At 58.4% G+C, this 8,580-nt stretch overlaps 1 protein-coding gene across 7 annotated transcripts in view; it reads right to left on the bottom strand.

Annotated features, from left to right (window-relative positions):
* Positions 1 to 3,750: 3,750 nt before the first annotated feature.
* The window catches only part of PDE2A (phosphodiesterase 2A), a 64,331-nt gene continuing 59,501 nt past the window's right edge, over positions 3,751 to 8,580 (bottom strand). For all 7 annotated transcript variants that reach the window (XM_036861953.1, XM_036861952.1, XM_036861955.1 and 4 more), the window contains 8 exons: positions 8,216 to 8,303; positions 7,937 to 7,984; positions 6,834 to 6,908; positions 6,565 to 6,664; positions 6,195 to 6,307; positions 5,768 to 5,806; positions 5,525 to 5,631; positions 3,751 to 5,179 (listed from right to left, as the gene is read on the bottom strand). In XM_036861953.1, coding sequence (XP_036717848.1) covers positions 4,969 to 5,179; positions 5,525 to 5,631; positions 5,768 to 5,806; positions 6,195 to 6,307; positions 6,565 to 6,664; positions 6,834 to 6,908; positions 7,937 to 7,984; positions 8,216 to 8,303 — 781 coding nt within the window. In that variant the 3' untranslated portion in view covers positions 3,751 to 4,968. The remainder of the gene's footprint in view (positions 5,180 to 5,524; positions 5,632 to 5,767; positions 5,807 to 6,194; positions 6,308 to 6,564; positions 6,665 to 6,833; positions 6,909 to 7,936; positions 7,985 to 8,215; positions 8,304 to 8,580) is intronic.

Below are 8,580 nucleotides of genomic sequence, written 5' to 3'. Positions count from 1 at the left end.
CATAGTGATGTGGGAGACATAGACCAGCTCCCCAGGTCTAGCCTGCAGTGTGAGTTCCAGGTGGGACCTGAGGAAGCAAAGACTGCCATCCCTGGGAAAGGGGGAGAACCTTGGGCCAGGAAGTGGGAGCTGGTGCCCATCCCTGCTCTGCCTCTAGATCTTTGTGCAGACTTTCCGGGTCTCAGTTTCCTCATCTGACCCTGGGGAGGCTAAGCTCCTTTTACTCTGAAGGAGGTTCCCACCAGCTGAGCTTCTGGGCCTCAGTTTCTCTAGACCACAAAGGGGACAATAATCCCTGTTCATCCTTGGGAGAGCCTCCCAATCAAGAGATCATTCTTTTCCTCCAGCTACTGCCAAGAGGAGATGAAGAAGCCCCAGGAGTTTGTGCAGAAGTGAGGGGACAGGCAATGATTGACTGTCCAAGGCAATAAGGGTGAGGCAAGTGCTTTCTGCTGACCCAGCATCTCGCTTATATCTCTCCCCAACTCCCCCCACCCCACTGCACCCCAGACTATTTTTGTTAGTTCCTAGAATTCCATGCTTCCCGCTTCCCGCTCAGTCCTATGGTTTCTCCAGGGATGATTTAGGAATGGAGAGTGGCAGCCATCTTGTCAGGAAGTTGCAACACCTCCGTTCTCACATCTACCCTGCCAGTCTTCAGACTTGAGGGTGTACTTCACATCCTGTACGGACCCATCCTATTATGCCCTCAGAGAACAATCTGGCTGTGCCGTCTCTGAGCAGATTTTACTCACACAAACTCCCTGGAACACGGTGGCCTCCCAGCACACCCTCCTGTACCCTGAAGGCCTCGCCTTCCAGAGAACTCATCACCCCAGTGAGAGAGTGGACAGGAGTGAGGTTAGCCCCCATCACACCCCTCTCCCTCACATGCCCTTCTCAGACCGCCAGAGAGGTCAGGACAGCAAGGGTTGGGCGCCACCTGGTGGCCACGAGCTGCACTACAGGCCACCATCCTCTTCACCCCTTTTCTCGTGCCCCACCCTCCCTGGCAACTCAGGCACACAGAGCTGATCCCAGACCCTTCTCTGGGGCCCCAGCCAACTTGCCCACCACCCCTACCCACCACAGTCCTGCGGAGGCAGATGGAGACCCTGCCCTCCTGAATCTCCTTCCTCTATCTCAGAGAAAGAGCCCTTGGAGAGGAGTCAGGCTCACACACCAACCTTGGCCGATTACTTAACCTCCTGAACCTCAAGCTTCTTGGCTACAGAATGAGATAATAGTATCTACGCCACAGAATCGTGAGGTTTCTGCCCTGCAAACCGGTTCATCTGTACCGGTTTGCAGGGCAGAAATAGAGACACAGATGTAAAGAACAAACGTATGGACACCAAGGGGGAAAAGTGGCGGAGGGGCGGGGGGGGGCGTGGTGGTGTGATGAATTGGGAGATTGGGATGACATGTATACACTAATATGTATAAAAAGGATGACTAATAAGAACCTGCTGTATAAAAAAATTAATTAAATTAAAAAAAAAAAAAAAGAATCGTGAGGTTTCGTGACGTTTCCTGTAAAATGAAACCATTAAGTTGGGACAGCAGGGCAGCTACTTGAAGCCCTGGGGCCAAGCCTTGGGTTCTCTGACCTGGTGAGGGCTGCCCGTGGCTCTGCAGATGCGTGGCCCTCCTCCCATCTGTCTTCCCACCCCTCCTCCCGCCCCCTCCCCTGGCAGCCCCAAACAGCTGCCCCGCCCATCTTCCCAGGGAGCTCACCTCCAGCTAGAGGCTCCACCCAACACCTGGTGGCCGGTGAAGGTGGTGCTGAAAATCTGCCCAGGGCTGTTCATGAGCCGGTTCATTTTCCAGCTCATTTTCCAGGGCACTTGCCAGTCCGCCCTCCGCCCCCGCCCCCATCCAATTGGTCACAAATTCTGTCAGTCCAATGCGTCTTGAACTCCTCCTCCCTCGCCTCGCCCAGGGCACGGAGCATCGCCCTAGAATGATCCCTGCCCAACCTCTCCCGCCCAGTCCTTGCTCTGCCCTCCTGCTGGAGCTTCTAAAATGCTTGTCTGAGCCACTCCCCACTGAAAACCTTTCCCTGGCTCCCCACTGCCCACAAAATCAAGCCGAACTGCACAGCCTGGCTTTCATGGCCCTCCCTGATCTGGCCTTAGCTCCCCCTCCAACTCTCCACTCCCCGTGTGCCAGCCACTCCACTCCCCTCCTCCGTGCATTTGTAGGAACAGTTCCTTCTCCCAGGAGTGCCCAACCCCCTTTGCCCACAGGAAAACGCCTGCTCATCTTCCAAACCTTGCTGTTCTTCTCAGGCCCCTGCCTGGGACCACAGGTATCATGGCCTGTGTCTCCCCCACCAGGCTGTTAGACCCTCCAGACCAGGGACAAGGCTGAATTTAGCTCTGGGCCTCAGCATAGGGTCCCGAGTGCATGAGGAAATATTTGTGAGTTGTTCAATTTGGTGGCAAGGAGGGAGGGCCTCGAACGGGATTAAATGTCCTCAAGGGAGTGCTGGGCTGGAGACAGCAGATGCAAGGGAGGGGGAGTAAGGCCCAGGGGTGGGTACCCAGGTTGTGCTTCCACTTTGCCCAAAGGCTTTGCCAAAGGCTTGTGGAAGAGGACACACACACACACACACACACATTCGGGGTTGGGGGTCACAGGTAGAGGAGCACCTATGTCAGCCCGCACCGACGCTGGCATCAGCTGGGCACCATTAGAATAGTCCTCCCGTGTCAGCCTTGGGCCACGAACTCATTCATCCCCACCTGGGGGCCCACTGGTCAGCCTGGGTCCTGTGCTGTGAGAGGGCAGACAGACTGGGGGAGCCCAAAGCAGGGGCTGGGCTGGGGAGGGGCCTGGACCCCATGGCCCCAAGGGGAGGCTAGAGCCCTGGGACCATTCAGCCCAGAGGAGCAGATTCCAAAGCATGACAGACTGTGGGGCAGAAGAAGCAGACAGGCTCTGTGGTCCCAAAGGCACGGATGGCACCCTGGGGCCATTGTGGGTGGTCTCAAGATGCTCCTGTCCATCTCCTCCCAGCCCTCCCTCTCCTAGGAAAGGAGAGCCCAGTGCTCAGTCCCTTAACATGCCAACCTTTACTGATCTGGGAGAGATGAACAGGGATAGAAGATGGGAGGGGTATAGGCAGGTGGGGAGTGGGGTATGGAGACTGTGCCAGTCAGAGCCTCCTCATGGTCCCCAATCTGGGACCTGCCCCTCTCTATCTGTGCAGAAGCAAACACTCTCACAGCCAGGAGAGCAGGGAACACACCCCGCAGACACAACCCAGGGCTGTATCTGAGGTAGAGTCAGACTCAAGGGTACCCCTCTGGCTGGATTTACAGGGACACAGACAGGCATCCCCGTGGCTAGGAGGGGGTTCAGAGGCCCAGGCCTTGGCTGTATGGGCACTCATGACTAAGGAAGGCCAGCAGACAGAGGGTCTAGGAGAAGCACCAGGTCACCTCCTCTAGGCAGCCTCCTTGATTGCTTCAGCCCCTCAATTCTCCCTTTCCAGTCCACAATTGCTGCCCCATGCTCAGGCCTCTGTATCTGCCATCCACACCTAAGTCCCCACTATCTGTCACAGGACTGGTCCGGGGATACCCCAACAGGTCTAGGACTCCCCCAGAAGAGGGGCTAGGCAGCAGAGGTGGGAGCTCCAGTAGCCTGAGAGTTCTAAAAGGCATTTGCCTCCCTCAGGGCTGTTTCCCCACACCCCACTCCAACCCCACGTACAAAGTCTGCAAACAGCCCTGTGGGGGAGGGTTGGTAGAAAGAAATAGATTTATTCTCATGTACAAAGCGGTCAGCCCACGGGACCATATACAACAGTTGCACAGAGTCCTAGAAAAACGCATCTCTCTAAAGGCAGCTCAGAATAGGTAAGGCAGGTGGCCCCCTCCTCCCAGCCCACAACGCGTACTGAACAAAACAGAGAAAGGAGGAACCTGCGGCCGGGATGACCCCAGAGGCCCGGCCCTATGGGGTCTCCCAAGCCCCGGAGCACAGGTGGATATGGCCTTGAAGAGGAGACAAGCCCTACCAGGGCTGAGGCCAGGTTCCCCTCTGGCTGCAGGAATGCAGGAGGGGCTCGGGCTAAGGGGGTACACTCAGGGGGCCACTGAGGGACTCAGTGTTGGCTCTCTGCCCCAGGGGGCCAGGGACACTCCATGGCCTCTCCTGGGACTCCACAGAGCTATGGGGACTTTGATCTAAAAGGGGTCTTAGAGAATGGATTGTCTCACTCTCCTGTTTCGTCCAGATAGGGGAAGGGACTTGCCCAGGGACAGCCAGGATGAAGCACTGCTGACCCATGCTGGGCCTGCCTCCCAGCCCAGGGATCCTTCCTGCCCACTGTTCTTATCCTGCTTTCTTCCTGAGCCCCCTCTCCCAGAGCACTGAGCTGCCCCCCTGGCAGCTTCCTTATGGGACCCCCTTCATCTCCCCAGGTCCCAGTCTCCACTATAAGTACAGTGGCAGTCCTCAGGGCCACCTGTGGCCCCATGGCTATTTCTAGTCCTCCAGCCAAGCTGATGACCGTCTCTAAGACCAACCCTCTGCCCACTCAGATGTCTCACCTTCTTGCATGAGGATCCTTGGGGGCAGGGGGTGTCCTCAGAGGAAAAGGGCACAGATCTGGTGGGGCAGGAATGGGGCCCAGGAGAAACCATCCAGGCTGCCTCAGAGGAGTGGCCTGGGGGGGGGGGCCACTTGCCAAGGTGTGGTCAGAGGTGCAGAGCAGGGCGCACTGCTCATTGTCATCCCTGTGCTCTCAGAGGACAAATAACAAAGTCTTGGTGAGGCTGGAAGTCTTCCATTATACAGACGAGAAAGCTGAGACCGGGGAAGGTCAGCCTTGCCCGGGGTCACATGGGAAGTCCTGGTCTAGAATCCAGGACCCGTGGCTCTGGTCCCAGGGCATGTGGCCAGGCCAGTGGAGAGTTGTGGGAGGAGGCCTGGGTGAAGAGGAGTCCCAGGAGGGACTCACTCAGCATCAAGGCTGCAACAGCCATTGATGGGGGCCCCAGCACCATCCAGGTCAGGCACCTCGTACTCCTCGTCCAGGAAGTCCAGCGAGTTGTTGCTCGGGAGGCCGCGGATGGTGAACTTGTGCGACACTTTGGTCCAGTGCTCACGATTAGAGGCCACACGTTCATACAGCTCTGCTGCTTTGGGGAACAGGTCCTGCAGCAGCCTGGGGATGTGCGGGGGCAGGGTTAGAGGTCAGAAATTAGACTGTGAGCAGCAAGAAAGATTAGGGCTGGACCACAGGTAGAACTTCCACAAGAGTATGAGGCGTAGGACTGGAAGCACAAGGAGAACATGGCGGTCTCTTTCCATAAGGGACCAAGGATGAAGTGAAGGGCCCATTTAGGGGCAAAGCAGGAGAGGTTGTGCCCAGAGGCAGGGAGTGGATGAGCTGGAGCAGAGCCAGGCCAGCCCAGCACCTGTGTCTGCTGTGACGGCCACAGCCAGCCCCATCCCACCCACCCTGCCGTCCCTGGCTGGGGTCCCCAGCAGGCCCCACGAGCTCGCTCACTTGTAGATGGGCATTGCGATGTGCTCCATGAAGCTGATCTGCAGCTCGGGGATGTAGGCCTTCTCACGGTCCATCATCTCCATCGGCCTGTTGCCCATGGCCTTCTCCTGCAGGCATCAAGTCGTCAGGCCTGGCCCTCTCCTTCCTCCATAAGCACCCGGATCAGGCTAACCCAGCCCCTCCCGGGGCCCAGGCTAGGAACCCTCCCCCAACCTGGACACCCTGCGGTTACTCCCCACATACCAAGTCTCCTTGGGAGAAGAACTCTTTGTAGATCAGCTCCTGAAAGGTCAACACTCTCATTACCTCCTGTGAGTGGGATCCATCCACCCACGCTCCTCCACAGCCCATTCCCAAGGGGGCAAACTGCGGCACTGTGACCTCAGGACCTGCCCTCACCATCCCCGGGCTGGCAGGGGGATGGGCCCCAGATGGGGAGGAGTGGCTGGGTTCTGGCCCACCTTCCACCAGCCACTGATTTGCTATGAGTGACCGCCCAGTGAGTCCATGCCCCTCCCTGAATCTCCCCACCTGTCATCCTGAGGTGGTCCAGGTTTCTGTCTCCCCCACAGGCTGAGCTCAGCACAGGGAGGGTGTTCAGGCTGCAGGAGCCACACAGAGCCAGGCAGGGAGTACAGCCTGCGCCTTCCCAGGCTGGGGCAGCACTTACTGCAATCTTCCTCGTCGTCTTCCAGCCCTTGGTCTGGTCAGAGAGGTCACAGGAGGTCATAAGGAGGCAGAGAAGGAGGCTGTGATGCTGCTTGTTGGTTCGGTCATAGCCCACTGTTGGGGAGAGAACGGGGTCAAGGAGAGGGCCCCAGCATCCTGGTACCCTCTCTCTGAGGGCAAGGTCCCAGGGCCCATCCCAAAGTGGTCCAGGGAATTCAGCACCCTGGATGGGAGCCAGGGATGTAGGGCTGGGTCTGCCTGGTGGATTGATGCCAGAGAGGGTGGATCTAAACCCCTGGGGATGCTCTCCAGGAGAATCCCCCTCTTGGTGGTCCCTCCCCAACCCTGAGGCCTGGGCTAAAGGCAGGCACCTTCGGCCATCTTTTGGAGATCCTTGAAGATGCGGAGGTGGTGGGCCAGGTCTGTGGCCAAGATGATGTCCCGCATCAGGTCCAGCATGCGCTGATAGTCCTGGGCCAGGGCCGGGGGTTGGGGAGGGTGTCAAGGCCTCTGGCCAGACACCCCACCCTCACCCCCAGACCTCAGGAACCTCCATCCCTCAGCTTCACTCCTTCTCCCATCTCAGACCAGCTCCCAGCTCCCACTCCCTCACCCCCAACCCCACCCCCGGCCTCATCACCTTCCGGGAGAAGTGGTCAAAGATGTTGCAACCGTGGGTGTTGAGGATGGCGATGGCCTGAGCGAAGTGGTGCCTCTGGGGGGAGAGGAGTGATGGGGGTCCAGCTGGGGTGGGGGGCTTCCCTCCTCACTGACCCCAAGAGAGGCAGCAGGCCCGGCCCAGCCCCGGCCCCCAAGGTGAGCTGAGCAGGCAGAACTGGGGAGTTGGGGGGTGGCCCGTTCCCTTTCTGGGCTCTGTTTCAACCCTCTATGTGACCCTGGGCAAGTCCCTGGCCACCTTGGCCAGCTTGGATTCCTCAGCTGTCACATGGAGGGACACAACAAGGTAAGCTCTGAGGGCCTCTCAAGCTGGAACGATTCTGAAATGATCCCTCGGAGTCCTGGACACTAATTCATGCAGCCAGCATTTGTGTGCTGACAAGGAAGGGTGGTGAGGCGAGGGCAAGGCCCCTGTCTCCAGATGCTGAAGGGCTGTCACTCAGAGGAGGGGCAGGTAAGCCCAGGGCATGGAGGGCAGAAGCAGGGCTGCCACCAGGCCTCCCAGGAGGAAGTGAGCCCCTCGTCTCTGGGGGTGTGCAAGCGGGAGCAGCTCTGGAGGGGGGCTGCGGGGGCCGTGTGGGGCAAGGCGAGCTTGGAAGTTTGACTCCCACTGTGCCAAGCCCTGTGCCAGGTGCAGGGAACTCAGAGATGTCCCCGATTCTGTCCCTGCCCCCAGGAGCTCCCATTGGAGGTGTGCAGACCCACATCAGTCTAAGGCAAAGCTGAGTATGATGGGAGTGAAGCCCGTGCCAGGCTGGGCGGGGAGGGGGTTTCATAGGGTGTCCCCAGACATGCAGAGAGAAACATGCTAAATCCAAGTCCTCCCTTGGCAAACCTGGGCTCAGGCGGAAACTGCTGCCTGATTCATACCCCCAGCCACACCTGCACCCCTCCAAGCCCATCCACGAACAAGAGCCAGACGTGCCCTGGGGGTGGCTGCAGTTCTCATAGCCTGTCTGAGGAGCAGGGCTTGGGAGGGGGAGGAGCTGGGCCACAGTCTAACTTTTTAAGTCACTGGCCTTAAGGGGACAGTGGGAACGGGGATATTGGGCAGAATGGTGGTACCTCCATGACAGAACCTTCTGAGCTGTAGAGCGCGGCCAGCACAGATTTCTGGAAAAGCCCGAGAAAACTCCATCACTCCTCACATCCAGAGGCAAGTGCTGCCATATTAGGCTCAGAATTGCCCTGCTCCTCCCGCCATCTCCCAAAGCCTAGGAGAGCCTCCTCCCATCTCTAAACTGGCTCCTGGTCTCACCAACTCCCGCCTCTCCTCAGGCTGGAGGGGGGAGACTCCCAGACACCTCGGGGAGGGTGCCCACTGTGATGAGGGCAGGGTCTCACCGAGGCCACCTGGAAGGAGTTGTTTGTGCCTCTGTGGTCCAGGTCGTGACACATGCAGGAAATAAACAAGGCAAAGATCTCCATGTCCCTGGTTGGGAGGAGACAGAGGACAAGGAGGTCAGCCACTGTTGCCTCCCCACACTTCCAAAGGAGGGCCAGCTGGATGAGATGTCCAGGATAAGGGGAATAGCTCAGTGGTTGAGTATTTGACTGCAGATGTCCAGGAACCACCTCGACAGGAGCTCAGGACACCTGGGTCCCCTTCTTGGAAAGGGGCCTTGTACCTTTCTAACTGGGCTGTTAAGAGGGTCCCGTGAGGCAGTGTGTGTAAAGCCTGCCACACAGGAGGTGCTGCCCTGTTCCAG

Source organism: Balaenoptera musculus, chromosome 8, assembly GCF_009873245.2.
Source record: "Balaenoptera musculus isolate JJ_BM4_2016_0621 chromosome 8, mBalMus1.pri.v3, whole genome shotgun sequence".
NCBI lineage: Eukaryota > Metazoa > Chordata > Mammalia > Artiodactyla > Balaenopteridae > Balaenoptera > Balaenoptera musculus.
This window is presented reverse-complemented; position numbering and strand designations above follow the sequence as displayed.